The sequence below is a fragment of the Strongylocentrotus purpuratus genome, unplaced genomic scaffold (genome assembly GCF_000002235.5).
Source record: "Strongylocentrotus purpuratus isolate Spur 01 unplaced genomic scaffold, Spur_5.0 spur5_scaffold_6, whole genome shotgun sequence".
NCBI lineage: Eukaryota > Metazoa > Echinodermata > Echinoidea > Camarodonta > Strongylocentrotidae > Strongylocentrotus > Strongylocentrotus purpuratus.
The window spans coordinates 16399722-16418794 of NW_022145612.1; the positions used below are offsets into that span (position 1 = coordinate 16399722).

Consider the following 19073-nt stretch of genomic DNA (forward strand, 5'->3'; position numbering starts at 1 on the left):
GGTTGCATAGTACTATGTTTTTACTCCTTTACATAAGGAATAATAACTAATCATTTTGATTGTCTCAACAGCATCTTTATACATTTACTCCAAAACTGTTCAATCTTAGTTCTATATTCTCTCTACCCAGATTGCATGATACATTTACAATGCACAATATAGTGCAACAAACTTTGAAGAAGGAAAAAAGTCTAGAAATTTGGTTGAGAGGTACATGTACTACTAATAATAGCACTGGTGTATGTCGTGCTAAATTCAGACTAGTAAATTATACAACTCTTGATGATATACCTACTACGTGAGTAGTGGAATAAAGTATGTCTGTTTTCATGGATATTCCAAAACCTCAAAAATAATAATAATTTCATGTTCAAAATGTTGAAACCTATTAATAATTTATTGGAAAAAAGTTTGGAAATACAGCTGGCTTTTCCGTTAGGCATATTTTATAGAATGTTTGTTCGCAGACCTCAATGAAGGATATTCCATGAGTTATTTATTTAATTTTGCAGAAGGTATAGGGTTATACAGTGGAAATTATTGTAAACAAAATTTCTGGCCAATACCACGATGTGAACATTTTTCTAATCTTCATTCCATGCTATCAGTTATAATGAGTGTGTATTGTAGGAGACAAACACTGAATGAAACGTAACAAGGTGCAAAGCATACTCTTCCTTAACAGATAGATTTCAAAAGTCATCTTCGTAACTACAGTGGAACTGTAAAGCTCAATAAAACACACTACACCAATGTGGCAGACTTTGCAGTGCAGTACCATTCAAACATACATGTAGTAATATGATACACCAGTCACCAGCACATAATTTTGTTTACAACAAAACTTGTGAAGAAAAAATATGTGACTGCGAGCTAGAATTTGTCGACGTTTTTTTAATATCAAAATATATGATTTAAAAGCATACATGCATTGATATGCCCAAGTTTCTTGCACTTTCAAATATATTTTGAACTGTCAAAATATGAGAAAATATTAATATTGGCAAATTAAAAATGTGACGTAGGTAACAAAAAATAGTTATATGAATGAAGTTGTGATAAAAACTTCAATAAGCAATTGTTAAAGGCGACATTTTTTCAAGAAATCTCTGTGTGTATATGATATGGCATAAGGTATTTAACAGTAGAAACAATAATTGCAACAGTTGATATTTTATGCAAATGTTCTTAAGAATGTTCAATCACATCCCCCCTCCAAACAAAGAAATCTGAATTGTGTGTTGGCCACTTGCTGTACCCAATTCTAAGTGAGAGAAACAACACTTTCAGCATATTCTTCTACAGCCTTTTTCACTAATATAAAATGGGCAAGTACAATGGTTGATCTACATTTCACACAATGTCATAAATTTCTTTTGACAGGTCTTAATGTATCAGATAAGATTGTAAAGTAATCAACAACAGCAAAAAGAGTGTGGGGCGTAACATTTGTTAAGTCTTTTTGTGAAAAATACAATTTGCTTTATTACTCTATAGAAACAAGAGAAAAATACATTTGTTTTTAATTTTCATTGGCTTAATATCAAAGGTATGCAGGCTGGTAAGAGAGCAATGGTATGACATTCTTTTGAAGACATCAAAACAAAAATTAGAACAGAAGGAATAGTAAACAACGCACATCAAAAACATTTCTCCTCGCTATCCTTTCTTTAAAAATTGTTTGTCTCACTAAGTCTCACTAAAGGTTAGACTTTGAGAATATAATCAAAGTATTCAGTAATATATATTTTTTTTCTTCAGACCAAAGTATGCCCCTAAATATGCCAGCACTTTGAGATATAATTGCTTCATTCAATAATGGAAATTGATTCTGACAAAGTTATCAATATAAAACATTAACTTCAAAGATATAAGTATGCTGTAAGCCCACGTCTGAAGTTTACACCCCCTTCCCATATAGCTTTGTAAACATGTAACAATACCTTTTTCATACAAACATAAAGCATATGATTAGAATGAGACTGCAATAGTAGTTGATCACATGTGCCAAATTGTGATAAGATCTTAGAAATTTAATCAAATTCATCAAAAGTATGGCGGAAAGCCATTTTACCTGAGAAAATGTTTACACAATGTGAACTTGATGAATGATTGAGATGGCTTTGGAAGGTGAGTACAAGCAGAACAAATTAAATATGCAGCCTAGAAACTACTAGATTACACACACACACAGAAGTGCTTAAATCAACAGAAAAAGAGATTTATAAAGATCCTCCCCCCCCAAAAAAAAAGACAAAAATATACCACATTAGGACCATCTGTACTGCAATATTTTCTGTATTGTGAAGATGCTTCTACAGTAACAAAATTTGAATACCTTGAAAATCTAGGAAATAAATCATATTCATGAACTAAATAATTTGAACAGCCAGCTTGCCTAGATTTAGGAGATGAATAGGTGTAATTGCATTCCGTATATTACAAAAACACTTCAGAAAATCATGAATGATGATTAAAAACAGAATTACAGTACTTCTTCTATCAAATGGTAATTTTGTCTTGTTAATATTAATGTCTTTTTTGTCCTTTCTTTGTAGGAAACAGAGCGACAAATTCCATTTCTTGTCTACATCCATCCTTTGGCAGCCAAATAGTGCATACAATTTACTAATAATAAACAAATTAACAGATATGTAAGAAAATTGGTGTTATTACATTTTAACCAAGACAGGTGCCACATTACAATATATAAACTTTGAGATGAAACCAAGCTAGCCCTATTTCATATCTATACTCTAAAGCCAACCCTTTGCTCAGATGCACACAGTAAACACAAGTTGAATGCAACATGCAGCAACCACACTATATTGCTGCTACATAAAAATAGATTTGTATAAAAATAATTTACATAAATTTGGTCCAGCATATTGTTGAAATATGACAGCAGTATCAATCGTGAAATACACTGTACGCTCACATGCAATTATCTAAATAGAGTTCTGTTACACATGAAACAAAAATTGACTATTTCTGTGAAGGTGTGTGGCTTTCATATTATGCAAATGGTACGGTACCAGAATATGTTCATCTGTCATAAATACAACTTCAGTGGATCCTGGAAAGGTAAAACCTCGATTACACATTTATCACGAAAACTATGCTACTCTAATACAAAATTATACAAAGATTACAATAAACTCCACATACATTATTTCTAACAACATATGCATTACTTTTACACTGCTTCCAGATTATGTAGAAACAGAAGAACACCTTCCAGTTGTTGTACCCTTGACAGAGAGTGTAATGACATCATCAGCCAATGGAAGGGATCATCTTCCAACAACCTACAACAAACAGTTGCCATCGCTTCAAATCAATCGCAACCCTATACTAAAGAGATACGACTTTGTAAGTTTGCGATTGATTGGAGGCTTTGCGATCAATGTGGATCATTCGTAGCTGTTTAGACTGGCTGGAAGCCACAAGGTATCTACAAGTACATGCGCAAGCCGGATACGTTAAGTACTCCAATGCAGCAAGCAATGGTGGGGAAAAAAGTGTCCTGGTTCATATACCTTATTTATTGGGACTAAAAATTCTGTGTGACAGTGTGTGAAAAATAAATGAGAACAATTCTAAACATGCCTTAGGTTCTTCTATTTAAAAAATCATCAGTTCAGATCCAGAAGTGCATTATCTCTGTGTTAAAAGCATGTGAGTTAACACTCTTGTGGCTCAAAATTGAAAACTTGCAAGGTAGAAGAAACAGTGAAGGTTGAATTTGGAGAAACTGAAATATTGAGGAATAAAGCTAATACAGACCACTTTTGATGGGGGCAAATCAGTTAATTCTTGATAGCCATTTCATAGGAGAAAACCTAGTCTGAAATACCTTTCCAGGGTGTAATTCCATTGGGGCAGAAGAGAAAGAAAGAAAGAAAGACAGAAAAGATTAACTCATCCCTACACTGTACATCAAATGCAAAAAATAAAAGTAATAAATTCAACAGGTATGAAACTTGTAGATAAATTTGACACAAATTGCAGTTCAAGCAATTCCCTTAGAAATAATGTTTGAAATAATTCAAAAAACTGGCATGTCTTCTCATTTGGTCCCACAGACAGACAAAACACATTTCCTTGTTGAAATAACTTTCAACACCATGAAAAATTCATCCTTTTCAAACATGTAAAGAAAGTACCAGGTACAAAGAGAAGCAGATCAAGCTATGTGCAAATGTTTGTAAAAGAATACATGCACAGAAATACACGACATAAAAACAGGTAAACAAGGTGACACAGAGACTTACAGAGTGCAGAGTAAGGGTTGTATCATGTTCCTAAAACTACATGTAGTTCATCCTTAATTCCTTGTTGAAGGCCAACTGATTGTTGCTAACTTTGAGAGCTGTTATACAGCAACCATGAATAAGTTAATATGAAGATAAATCATATGTACCATAGTGATCTCACAGATTGAAAAAATATACAATGGTGCTAATTAAAATATGGCTCTCTATGGAGCACCGATAGAATCACTGCCTGATATATTTATATAAGTGCTCAACAAACTATACTTTGATGAGAATGAATGCTCAGCTGGCTCTCAATGCTTGAATCATCAAAATGGCACCTTTGTATTTCAATCTGCATAAAGTATAACTGTCTCCAAATTCTTCACCTTTTTAAAAATCATGGTTTCAGTTATTGTTTGATTCTCTGGGCTCCTTTCTGTATAACAGCTCTAAAAGTAACTCCCCACTATCAAAAGTAATTTACTTAATGAGGCACAGTAACGCCACATCTGTACCTGTCATTCTTGACAAAAATAAGAAATATTAAAGCATGGCTAATCTATTCAAAATGGCTTCTGAGAAAGAATTTAGGGTGTAAATATTCCAAATGTACATATGAATCTCAACATAAACAAATATACAAAACATTGTCAAACTAAAAAAATTGAATACTCTCGACATAAATTGGTAATATTTTATGAGCCACGAGCGGCTTGATATGTCACGTTCCTTGTTGTTTGATGATAGGAGGTATGTTTTTGATATTGGGTGCAGTGTAGGGAGGGGTAGGAATCCCACTAGTAGGTTGAGGTGAAGGCAGACCAGGTGCGAATCCACTTTGCTGCTGTGGAATATGGTTCTGGGTAATTCCTGCTACCACAGAGTTAAAACTTGGCAACTTCTGGGAACCCATTGACTGACTCGTATGCACGTTGTAAGGGAGTCCGCCATTAGAGTTGATGCCGTTCACAGCTGGTACACTGTTTGAATTGGTACGGCGCAAGGCATTCTGAATGTTGGAAACACTACTCCATGTTTGCCGGAAACTGGGTAGGGCTGCCTGATGAGCAGCCTGAGAAGGGGTTGGCGCTGATGCACTTGGGCTCATTCCAGATGAAGCGTTAGGGCTAGCTTGTGGCAAGGTGGTTGTGATGATTTGTGGACTCTGAGGTGACATCATAGGGTGAGGCACCTGCTGTCCTCCATGCGGAGACAACATAGGTTGAGAGATAGGGAACGAGGGCACCATTGCACGATTGCCACTTATGACTCCATTGAGGACAGTGTGACGCAAGGAATCATGATGGTTTTCTGTCGTTGCAGCTGTGGTGCTGAGGGTGTTCTGTGTCAGCAGAGATTGTGTCTGAGGGATTACAGGACCATTGAATTGAGCAACACTGTTCGTAAACACCCCATGGCCTGCCAGAGTGCTAGGTAGGGTGAAGGCCTGGCCAGATTGTGCTGTGGCAGACATATTACTCAAAGGCACTGCATTGGTGAGATTAGAGGACGGTGGCTTGATTGCATTATGATTAGAACCATCATTCGAGTTCTGTCTCATGGTATCAGCTATAAGTCTATTTGCTGCAGATTGAAGATCGCTGGGGAGTCCATCTGAACTATCCTGGCTGATGGCAGCCTCAGTCACATCTCCTGGCAGCGAGTTGCTATTTTCTTCTCCGTCGTTAAAGAGCTGCTCCAGAGAAAGCTTAGCATCATTGACATCCTCTGATGCTTGAAAGAATGCACGCTCCAAGGCTTCTGCCTCCTCCCTTGTAGGCAGGAAATCACCATTCCTTCCTGAAATGGTTCACAAACGGAAAAGGATTAAATATATGTTTACTTTCACTAGCAAGACAAATTTGACTTTTTTTATGAACCTAAATCTTGTTTGTTTTGTTCTTTTTTTGACATACAAGAATCAAGGAAGTTATGAGAGGGGGTAGGTTCATGTACCCTCCCAGTTTTCAGCCACAAAGATACAGCATTTTATCAATAAGCCCATGAAATTTCCTTTCTCTATCTCAAAGGTAAATTTGTTGTCAAAAGATTAGCAAATTTCCTGGCTACAGAGTCACATTAGCTCACAAGGATTTTCTTTCTTCCAAATACTGTTTGCAATGAATCTTTGGTGGAGAAAAGAATCTTTTCCTCTGGTATCTAGTTAAAAATATGACTTGGTTACATATCCTGCACCAAAGCCCAGGAAAACCTCAATAGTTTTTGATATCCGAGGATGTTATGCTGCTTCACAATCTAGTTGTTGTCTTTTTTTCTCCTGTTTTTTTCCTATTATATTCTAGTATCATGATTACCTTCAAAGATGTCATTCAGGTTTTGTAGAACGCTTGAAAGAGCTTCCTCCTCTGCATCTGAGTTGAGGTCTTCAGGAGGTGACTCCACTGCCTCTGCATTCATGACTTCTTCCAGAGCAGACATGTCCATCAGATGGACAGGGAGATCATGGGCACCAATGCTCCTGAATGCAGGGGTGTGAGGTGGGGGATGTGGAGTAGCCACAGGGATCACAGGGGTGCTGCTGATGGGTAGCTGGTAGTTTTGCAGAGGTTCTGAAGAGAAAGCAGGGAAGATGCAAATTATTTTACATACACTATGGGGTTATCAGCTACACTTGTAATGGCATGGTCTCCCACTACCATACCCTTTAGTAACAAGGAAACATTTACTAGTGGTGGTGGTTATTTTACCAGACTGCTAAGAAAGAATTAATGCTTGTTAGTAAGCAACCAGATGGCCGACGGCTTTAGGTCCTCTCCGAGGGACCTGGTAATGAAGATTAATGCCTTACCAAAGGGCACTAGCGCATCGACTTGTTTCGTACTCGGGTCACCGGATTACGAGGCCACTGCTCTACCAACTGAGCTATCGCGCCTCCATATTTTAATTGCTTTCAGGGTTGTAATCAATTATCTATAGATCATGGGTCTCGTGAGACATGACGTGCAAAACTTGACAGTCAAAATTGTACTCTTCTCGCTCAAGAATGGTATGAACTTGAACACCAATGTCACAGCAGACCAATATTTGTATTTTAAAAATATATATAATGACAGCTGGATTTTGAAGACGAAAAAAAATCAGTCTGAAGTCAAGTTGGCTTCAGCATCATGGATTGTAGCAGCCTTCTCAGTAGAATTGTTATATCCTCGCAAATTGATTGACTTAACCACCTTCTATTGAAAGGCATTGTGTTGCAGAACCTCATGCATTTTTAAGAAGTTAATGATGCACTGACATATCAACAACTGTTGTCAAGTTGACATTGCTTCTTTTATAATTACATTTATTTTGGTTTGATTATAAGATGGCTCATATACATGTATTTGAAAGGATCCTGTTTAGTAGTTGGTCCATGAATACAAGAATATTCTTGCATACAATTTTGGAAATAAAGCATTGGAGATTGAGGTTATAATGGGATATATTACAATTTTTACCCTTTGAATATCCACTTCAAAATAAGCCCTAAGGAAAAAAAAGAGCTTTTTCTAGAACTAGTGGCTGGAACAACAGGTAAATTCTCCAATTTAAAAAGAATTTAGTTCAAATTCTGACATGATAGGTCTAAGAAAGCATACAAAAGGAATGTCTTACCAAGTGGAGGTATTGGTTTCTGTGGTCGGTACTTCCTGCGCTGGTTCTTCTTTTTCTTCTTGAAAGGCCTGGTTAGAGCTGAAGGCTTGGTCTTCTTTCTTGGTCTCTTTGACTTTGGTTCCATTCGCTTCAAAGTTGAAATGGTTTCAAGAAATTGATTAGAAACTCAAGAACAATCAAACACAGCAAGAAGGATGTTTCAATGTAGTATTAGTATTTACCTACCGATTTTTCATGTGATAAAGTAATGCTTTTTGAAAATTGATAATTATAAGTTTTCATTATTGCCATATTTGTAAGTTGGCTATTCCCTGGCATCTGGCAAAGGCTGAGGTTATTGAATTGTCAAATGGAAACCTACATATAAGTCATTCTCAGCGAGTTTCCATAGGCATAGTGTTATTCTACAACACTTATAAAGATATGTAAAATAATATTTAGAGACAAAATCTATCATTTCATAAAATACATATAATATTCTTACCACTCTCTTGGCATGTTCCTGGCATAGAGGCTGCTCATTAAGCATGTCAAAACTTGGCTCAATACAGCGGAATCCTCCTGGGAATTCAGCACCACACTGGTAGAACAATACTTGATCTTCATCTTCAAGTACGTCTGTATATTAGTTTACTATTAAGGATTATATCTCACTTGATTTTTTAAACTTGTACTTCCTGCTTAAGCTCAATGCTTTAGAAGGTAATGCACACTGTTGATAAAAGTAAACTGGGTAACAAGAAGAAGAGTTTTTTATGTTCAGTGATTTCAGATTCACCTATGGGGGTAGAACGAGAGCTCCCAAAACTTTGCTCTGGAAATGCCTTCATTTTCGACAACTAACACATCTAGCAATGATCTCTAAGATGCATTCATCACAGCTATGGTATATATTTCATGTTGTGGCACATTTAACAAATTGTGAATATCGTAATTAACGTTGTATAAACCGCCCTCATGTATTAACCGCACCCCTCTTTTTCGCCCTCAAAAAGAAAGAAAAAAAAAGAAAACAAATTTGGGCGACTCTGTCGGCAGCAAGCCAGGTCCGTGTTAAAACCCACGCAGGAAGGCCTTTTATTTAACTGCTAAGTGCTGTTGAATGTGTAAGATCATTAATGTAAATTAAAAAACAGTAGAGGACCTAGGATAGAACCTTGTGGTACGTGTTTTGTGTAATAGAAGAAAAATTGGAGGAATTATTATTATAACCTACATATTGAGATCTATCAGAAAGATTACTTTCAAACCAAGATGACAGACAAATTTGAGTGTTGTTCTAGTTTTCGAGTGGTGAGTCAACACCGATTACTGAGCTGGGAGACTTTGCCAGGCATAGCGCCAGGTGGAGGGGCATAAATCAAAACTTTATTATTTTTTTTTTTTTTGTACCTGTGTATAAGACGCACCCCGACTTGGAATTTTTTTCGGCGGCAAAAAAGTTGGTTAATACAACGTTAATTATGGTACCAAAAAGATGAAATTGTCATGAGCAATTCAGAGATAGGCTTCTATGTATGTTGATAAATCTCAAGATAATGAAGGATTGGGAACCCCCCCCCAAAAAAAAAAAAAAAACAAAAACAAAAACAAAAAACAACAACAACAAAACCCCAGTGTATTAAAAAGAGGGATCAGCTCTTAAACATTTTGGCTCACATGGAGTTATATGTCAAAACATAACTCTTTGAATAAAAGGATACGTCTGAAGCAGTGCTTGCTGTATGGCATAGCCTCCTCTTGGCAAGGATCATCATTTTCTTCTTTACTGCAGCAGATCCTCTCTGGAGGGGCCTGAGGCTTGGGCCTACAACAATATTAGAAACTCAGTCAATTCTTGATCAATATCATCTCATGAAATAATAATGATGTAACAAGACAAGTAAGTCTGAGGTGAATCTCAATCATTTTCTACATTTACAAATCTAGTAGAATAATCAACACCAAGAACAACAATATTTGTTGATATCTAAGCATGTCTAGAAATATTCTACCTATGAAATCGTGAAACTAGTATCTAGGAGGACCATATTCAGATTGAAATCATATAGAATCATATTTTATCAAAGTAAATGCAGGTCATTTAAACAGCTACCATATTAACTACAAACACAATTTATTTGATAGAGACAATACTGCTAAAAACAATCAAATTTGGAGGATGAAATCATATGAAGTCTCTTTGGAATTTCAACTATCACACAATTTGCCTATTGATGTAAGACATTTTGTAAACACTAGAACAAGTATACATCCAAAATAGCCCAGATAACTCACATTAATTTTGCTCATAGCTAAGAATAATCATGGATACTAAATAAAAAATTAGAGAGAAACAGAAGATTATTGCATAATACCTCCACATTTCTTACAACACTATGTTGAGCGTACCTTTGTAATGTCTCTTCTTGAACCCTGAGTATAGATACAGCTGTTCCAAAGGGATGGTCTCTGGCAGCATCAGCTAGGAGTTTACTAGAACATCTCATGTCTCTCTGCTCATGCTCATCACATTGTATACCAAGTTCTAGCTTCCTTCTATCTCGCTGGAGGTGATTTTTCAGCTGCTTCAATCTGCTGTGCCGGCTCAATGGGCTATTGGTTTCATCAGTACTGGATATGTGACTGAAATACATACAATCAATTATTGTAATTGCTTTTTTATGTTTCATTCTCTTTAGAAACACTTTCTCTCCGAGATGTGTGAGTTTGTATTGGTATTTAATGAAAGAATGTCAATAAATACCATAACTAGATATTTAAAATCTTTGTCACATGCCTGTATGATTCATGTGATGGCTGAAAATAAATTCACAGAATCAGTCATCATACAAAACCAATACAGGAGCCACAGAACATTTTTGGAAATAGCATCCGGAGCATGCCAAGGACCATATTTTCTTTTAGTGCCCCAATATTGTAAGTGTCTCTAGCTGTACGAGAATCCTTTTTTTCTATTTCTTTGGAAATATAATGCACCTTTCTTGCGACCTCAAATTTCTAACTAACAAACTATAAATATTTCTAAACTTCTACCGAAATTTCCAAAATACTACTCAGGCAAAGATTTACAGTACATATAAGTAAATTGAATAATCTACGATAGGTTGGCATGTCTTGAGAACAGAAGACAAGGAAGACATTACTTACCTTACACTATATTGTTCTTTACATGTATTTCTACACCTTCTGTCTGTAACCTCCTCACTCTCTTCATCATCTGTGTCTGAAAAGTCTAAACCTGCAATAACAGAATGTCAGGGAAAGAAAGATCTATGTCAATCTAGACAATATTGTGAGCTTGTAATTTAAGGTTTTCATGGTATAAGATTGGATTTATTGAGTTAAATTTATCCTTTTACATGAATTTTGAGAATTTCATGTTAAATGAGCAAACAGTATAAGATACAAATGATACATCTACAGCAGTAACAGATTGACTAAGTCTAATTGATATTTTTCATGATATTTTTTAGAACTGCCCAGAAATATTAAAGAGAAATTAAAAACTTGACAGCAAATTGCTATGATGGAAAGCAGAGAAGCTAATTGGTGAATATTAGAATCATACTGAATAAAAAAAGTAGGTACATGTAGTTGTGATTGTTATTATTTGAAATCACTAGATATATTGGAATTACAGATTTGTGTTTTGGTATAAATGTCAAAGAGATGTAATGTGAGACCGATCTCCATTATGTCCTACACACAAATTCTTCCACATCTTATTGACATGGAGGCTCTTTCTTTATTGCAGAAAGTGAAAAGTCACATTGGAGATAAATGAACATTTTGGTAATTTGAGATTAGCATTAGTATAGAGGTCTGGGTTAACAAACATTCCACACCTTTCTCTTATTTATTCAGCTTCTTTCAAACTTTAACAAACTTGTGTCTCTTGATTTTTGTTTCATTAAACTGCTTTTTTAATTATTCATTTGTTCACAAGCTAGTATTCTCTAAAAGTTCAAAGGAATTAAATGCCACAAACCTAAGGGAAATATATCAGTCCTCTCATCTTCATCAAGCTGAAGACGTTCTCTTAGCAGGTCAACTGCTTTTGAGTCTAACTTGCGAGCAAAGAGATCTCTTGGGTGCTTCCGTTGAAGCTTCACAAATGCCTCCCTTGGCGAGGAAATATGCTGGGGCATCTGGGGCCATGGAAGGTTTGGGACTCGTCCTTTACCCTCAACCAATGGAGGTATGAGGGGAAGGAATTTCTGGGAATCGAGGTATGAAGAATTTTTGTACTGTGCTACTCCACTATCAAGTAGATTGTTAGTGTGTTCCAGGGAAGCAGCATTGGTGAATTGTGTGTGCTGCATAGATTTGGCAAGAATTTCTTTTTCTCGCTGTTGACGCAATCTTTGCTTGTTCCTCTCCAACTTCTCCTGAAGTCTTTCATGTAGCGTGCTGCCATCCCTCCTTCTCTTTGATTTCGTCTTGATTGCTCTTTCTATTGAGTTTGAGTGAATTGTAAGATTGTCAGCACCAATCACAGCACTGGCAAAATCTGGTGGCCTACTTCTGCACATTAAACTAAGGTCATTCAATTCAAAATTGCCTTTAGAGTTAAACATCACATCATCTAAAATTGATCTATTCCCCCTTTTCTTATGCTTTTCTTTCTTCTTCTTTTTCTTTTTCTTCTTCTTTTTGTCCTTTGATTTCTTTTTGTGCTTTTCTCTCTCTTGACTGCCTCCCTTGCTGCCTGCATTTGATGAGTCATTTCTGCAATCATTTCGACTGTCTGGAGATTGGTCCCCTTTTCTCTTTTTTCCTCTCTTTGGTACCAGTCCCAAGACCTGCATGTGGCTGTTACAAAATCTGAAAATAGCAAAACAGAGAGAGTAAATTAAGCACTACTAGAGTTCCTAGCATTTCTCAATAAAAAATATCTCCAGGAAGAAAGAAAGCAAATGTGTTGATAAAGCATTGCAAAACAAGTTATAGAGTGCTTATAGCAGTTGAGGAGTAGAGCAAGAACATTAATCATTTTAAATGTATGTGTACATTCTACAAACAAGATACAAAAATAGACCTTTACCATATTGAGGTAATTCATTTTACATTTGCACAAGTGGAAAAACAGGTTTAGTACACAACATAACATAAACATTAAGGTTCATTCATAATCGTTCACACTTTGTGGATAACTGATCTTACCAAGATAAAATTTGCATTTCAAGTATAACATGAAGAAACAACCCAGCACAGGCTGCACAGCACATGTACAATTATGACACCTGTACGAATATGACACATGTATCATTCATTAATGATGACCACAAGCACCAGACATAAAGCAAAAAGTGTAATAAATCAATAATATAGAAAATACTACCCCCTCCCCCCTTTCTCCATTACCAGCCAAACCCGGTGTGATCACGACCTGTGTACCGGTATGCTGTTCACTGTCTTGGAAAATATATCTACTGATTTGGATTTATTAGAATAGTCTGCAAGGGTTCTAAAAGGACTAAGCAACATAGTGCAACATTGTGTGCTGGATAAAAACAAGATGTTACTGTATGAAAAATATAAAAATATTCCAGAATGGAATGCCTGAAATTAATCTTGTAATGAAGTCAGATCATCGTCCAAATGCACAGCTATATTTACATGTACTTACTTTCTATTTTCTTCTCCAGGGATGGGATTGGTGCAGCGCAGTTTATTGTACTTTGCTTCAAACTCGCACTGCTTGAAGGGAGCAGATGTATCTTCCAACACATGGCGAATGCAAAAAGCATAGCCGTTGAGGCGCCGCTGCTTGCACAACTTGGCACTGTACGAACATAGTGGCTTGTTGTCAACTTCTGAGAAGTGAATATGCTTGCCTTCGTACATCACGTGAGTGCCAACATTGGCTGGAAAATGAAAGTATAAAGTATGTTAAGTCATTTCCCATCTAAAAATCAGGGAAATACGAGAATACATAATTCACATAAACTTAGATCAGTAGATACATGTAGACAGGTCACTGAAGTCGATACAATTACAATTGTACAGAGTACTGTAAGTCGGTACTTGACATTCATGATGAAATATATCAAATGAATAAAATTTATTTTCTGACAAGAAAAGAAAAAGAAGAAAAAAAATGGCTAAAGACTTGTATTTTATCACTTTGGTTGGAGCTACTGTAGTCGGCAGTGGCCATTTGCATTAAATTGAGAGGCTGACACATGTTCTTGAGTCAAACAGACCTGTTGAGAAGACTAATTGATGCATAGGTCCACGCTCACATCCAATAGAGTGCACACAGAGCCCAAACTGGACTTGGGTTCTGACGTTCTGTATGCAGTCTTTATTATCATGTATTTTCTTCATACGATAACCGTTAACCTATCAAGGCCAGGTAAAGTTTTTTCAAAGGTTAATTTGATACATTCTAGCTACATGTATACCGGTACACAAATCTATTTTTTAGGTGATCCGTTAACGTTAAAAATTGAGTAGCTTGGTGTTACTTTCAAAACAAGTGGTAAATTACCAAAAGTAGAGAGTCCTACATGTTTTTAGTCATGCACTACCGAGACTTACATTTTTGATGAATTTAATAGTGACATTTACATCTTAATATGTAGATCACTATTAACATTGGAGATTTTTTTAATCTAGTAGCATTGGGGATGTTTGTCTGGATGCTTGTAAAAAATAATGCCTAATTGAAAAGTATTCATCAATTGGCACTTACCAATTACCATCATAAATATTTGTCTTTATAATATTGTCCATCAGAAGTCTTAAAATATGTATGAAATTTGGAGTCAAACTTCCTAAAATTACTGTTTTAATTCAACTGTCTAGATAGACAATCAGTCCGGAAACATAAGGTCTGGGTATATACTGTGCTGTACGTTATCATTGAAATTTAAGGTTAGATTTTGGTTGAGGTCTCCAATAATAAACAAGATTGCAATGTGCATATTATACATATTCTATTTCATACTTGTATATGTGCATGTATGTGTAGTTCTGAACAAGGAATTACTAATACTAGGCAATTAAGCTTGCCAATTAGGCGACTTCTACTCTAGTTTGAACTTCCTATTATGGCCACTGGCCCATAAGCTGTATATCGATCTGCACCTTACAAATGCATGTGATGCAACACAAACTTAACTTCTGAGGTGACTGAGTGAGCAGATGACTGAGAATATCATTAAGGTTTGCCCCAAATTATATAAATTTTCGTTAATAAAGATTGTTCTATAATATAATCATTGGTTTAAATTTGAGGTAAAATGAACATTATACATGTATAGTTTTGTAATCAGTCACAAAATCAAGATTTGTATTCATTTATTACATAACAGACCCTTTAAATGTGACAAACAAATTTCACACAAGCATTTAGAGTGACTTGAAATTGTAGTGGTCTAGACCCTGTGTACATGTAAGTGTTATTGATGTTTGTCGGTTGTGATATTTTTCTCCAACTCAACCTAGAGATTAGGCAGAACCAATTTAGATAAACAAAAACACATATACTGAATTAGAGGATATGAAGCGTTTGAAAACAAGGTGGGAAGCTTAAACAGTTATAATAATATAGACAGTCGCCCACAATCATGCTCATCATCACAATGTAGTCTACAACCTGTATCACAACATGTGTCCAATTCTAAATAAAGTTTTCACAGACTGTACTAGACCTATATGGCTCTCGCTAGACCAAAAATTTCTGTCTCTTTCGTCCGTTAGCCTCTGATTTGGGTAGAGGAGCCGACCTTACCCAAATCAGAGGGTAACGAACAAAAGAGACAGACATTTTCGGTCTAGGCTCTCGCACTCACAGGTCTGTTTCCGTAATCTGCAGTGCAGCTCGTCATAATAACATTATTCTTAATCTTGCATTTAATTGCAGCCCAACTTTATCCTGATAAAACGTCAAGCGATATAAACATTATTAACACTGCATTATTTATCTAAATAATTTTTGTTAGTTAGTTTTACTTCAGATTTTAGTTTTAATCATTATTGTTAAAATTAGAAATTCATGATTGTCAGAACTTGTGCCAAATCACATGCCTACTTATTATGAGCATTTAAAAAATATCAGTCTGTGTAAAAATCTGAAGTTTTACTATAAAAAATAAAACATACTAGGGTCTATAGATAGAAAAATAAAAAATAAAATGTTCCCAGTGATATTTTTTTTCAGGATTGTGCCAGACGTGCATGCATAGCCTGATCATGGAGAAACCGATTACGCGAACTCACACGCACCGCGCCCTATCTAGCCCTGATGAAAATACCTGCAATATTCGCACACAACCACACACACACTTCAATGAGCTGTTAAGCCAGACCAACACACAAACAGACCACGCCCAAGATAAGAATTCCATAAGAAATACTTACAATATTAAGGATTGAAATTCATGATAAGATCACTAAAATTCCTGTCTTGTTTTCGTCATTAAAATTACATCGAATAATGGGGGAAATCCCATAAATTCCGCCTTCACACGACGAAGGGGAAATATTGCAATAATTTCACGAAAAAATAACAACATGATAAAGAACTATTTTCACTGAAATTTTGTCAATAATTATAATCCAGGGCCATAAAAATACAATGACTTACCGAAGCAAAAGTGGTAAAATACCGCAAACTTATGGCTAGAAATTGAACGATTTTAGGCGAAGACGTAATTTTCAAAATGGCGGCGGTGTTTGCGTGCTCGTCAGTGCATAATATAGGGCGCAGCAGCTGCTAACAATACAACGACAGTCCCGATCTCTGTGTATCATAATCTACATGAGGCATCTCGCTCAACTTGCATGCCTTGGCGTAGTAAGATCATTTAGGAAGACCTTATACATTTCCATTCTAAAATCGATGGAAATAAGTTTGAATTTACTTTTGAAACATCAAAATACATTCATTAGATATTAAGTCAAAGGACTGTTGTATTCAGAAGAAATAAATGTGCATTTTCTCATACTTAGAACACATTTTCATGAGTAAGTCAGCACAAGAAAACAGGTGAATTCAAGCAAATTTACGGGACAACCTGACACAAAATGAGAGACAGTATTCATTACTGATACCGAGTTTTACATATTTATATTATTTTTATAATTTGATTTCAAATCAAAATGTTGCATATTATGCATGGAACTTTGAAATATAAAATAAACACTACAGATTTTTTAATTTTATGAAACGACATTTTGCAATATATTTAGACACCCCTGCTTTGAATAATGAATTCGTCCACTCACAGAAATCTTTTCTTAAAGTTCAATTACCCATTATTGTCCGATATAAGTACAATATTGCATTTCATCCGGGTTATCTTGGTTCCATCATTATGATTCGTTGTATGGAAATATTGTTTTTAAACATTTTCATCGTGAAAAAAACAAACAGAAAAATGAAATAAGAAGCGCTAAAATAAAAATGTACATGTCAGTTCACTGGGCCGACCATTGCCAGACCTGGGGGGGGGGGGGGGGGGGGGGAGACCAAATTCGTGGAAAAATATTTAGCGGCGACTTAGCCAGCCGGTGAATAGGGGGGGGGGGGGGGGGGGGGGAGGGGAGGGGGGTAAAAGCACTTTTTTGTGAGTCGGGTCTAATTTGTGAGGAAATATTTTGCAGCGAATTATCCAGCCGGTGACTAATTAAGCGGGGGGGGGGGGGGGGGGGGGGGGGGGGGACACAATTTTGAAATCTTTCGTCTATGGCTGGCTGTCAAATTTGTTTGTTGCTACGACAAGCAGCCAGTGAAAACGAATTCTCTTCATACAATAATGGAAATGCAAGCACTAGTACTTTAAACAAACAGAACTTTGTTGCTCATTTTACCTGATTCGAGGTGTCATATAGGTCAGAAATGAACTTTCTAGAAATGTGATTTTCTCTTTGAAATTCAGATACCGTCCGCCAAATGGCTTTTTGGTAATAATAATAATAATAACAACAACATTTATAATGCGCACATATCCACCCCAAGAGATGCTTATGGCGCCTAACAATAAGGTTACATTTCACATAAGAAAGTACATGAGAATTTACAGAGAACGAACATAATTTAACATAATTCAATATAATTGAACAACATTAATTACATCAGATTGTGAAATATATTACGTCTTTACTAAGGAATTCAGACATTAGATAGGTTTTCAAATTTTGATATGATGACATTTTGATTGAATGTGGTAGGACAGGGAGTCCATAACCGGGGTGCAGCAGCTATAAAAGCTCTGTCGCCCCAACTCCTCTTTGTTCTTAATTGTATAATATTTGTTGAATTGGAGGAACGAAGACCTGCACGAGAACTTGAAGAGAGGAAATATATTCAGGGACAAAGCCATTTAGTGAACGGTATAGGTGAGTAGTAGAATGTTATATTTGATACGCTGTTCTATTGGAAGCCAGTGAAGGTTCTTGAGGAGTAGTAGGCCTATGGGTGGAACGTTTAGATTTAGTGACAAGGCGGGCAGCTGCGTTTTGAACCTTTTGTAGTCTGTGAATTTGGTATTTAGGAATAAAGGAGAAAGTTGTACAGTTAGCGAGATGAGATGTTACAAAAGCATGAATCATTATTGTTGAGTGGTTTGTTACAATTTCCTTATAGCGCAAAGATTACGAAGATGATAATAATTTTGAAATTTGTGCGTCAAGAGACATACTTGTATCGAAAATGACCGCACAAAGATTTCTTCAAATTGATTTTAATCACTCATGCGTGAAATAAAGAGGAGGATCTAAGCTTTACAAAACGTGTCATTTGTCAATTATGATAAAAAGTTATAAATAAAACATCGATAATTCTTGGTTTCGTTTTTTTGGGGGGACGCACTGTATAAAAAATGTAAACGCATGTAGGCCTAATACTGATATAAATTAGAAAAAATAAGGAATGGTTAACTGAAAGAATTTGGCTGCCCGATCTTGCCCGTCGTTATGTTAGAGCCGATTTCCCTTGCCACATTGCCCCGAAAAATTTGGGTTTTTGGGGTCCGCGGCTGAATCACGAAGGATTCGTGGTCATAAATCACAGCGCGAGGGGGCGCGTGACACTTGTTCTGACACCGCGGACCAAAATAAACACATTTTTCGGGGCAATGTTGCAAGGAAAACGGCTCTAACATCATAACGGGCAGAATCGGGCAGTCAAATCTGGTATCAACTTAAAGCTTAGACATCAGAGAAGATGTTGGTAATAAAATTTAAGCG

General features: G+C 36.1%; 1 protein-coding gene across 1 annotated transcript; it reads right to left on the minus strand.

Annotated features, from left to right (window-relative positions):
- Window positions 1-874: 874 nt before the first annotated feature.
- On the minus strand, window positions 875-16621 carry LOC115918069 (INO80 complex subunit D-like). The gene is made up of 10 exons (XM_030999871.1): window positions 16471-16621; window positions 13507-13744; window positions 11866-12701; window positions 11025-11115; window positions 10266-10499; window positions 9578-9681; window positions 8359-8492; window positions 7875-8001; window positions 6575-6829; window positions 875-6059 (listed from the first exon to the last, which is right to left on the minus strand). The coding sequence occupies exons 2-10, from the start codon at window positions 13722-13724 to the stop codon at window positions 4981-4983; spliced, it is 3078 nt and encodes a 1025-aa protein (XP_030855731.1). The 5' UTR covers window positions 13725-13744; window positions 16471-16621; the 3' UTR covers window positions 875-4980.
- Window positions 16622-19073: the final 2452 nt, after the last annotated feature.

Coding starts and splice junctions, on each gene's coding strand:
- LOC115918069 (XM_030999871.1), bottom strand. CDS start 13,724: ATGTACGAAGGCAAGCATATTCACTTCTCAGAAGTTGACAACAAGCCA. Junction 10,500..11,024: donor AAAGAACAATATAGTGTAAG/GTAAGTAATGTC, acceptor TATGTATTTCAG/TCACATATCCAGTACTGATG. Junction 8,002..8,358: donor AGGAACATGCCAAGAGAGTG/GTAAGAATATTA, acceptor TCAACTTTGAAG/CGAATGGAACCAAAGTCAAA.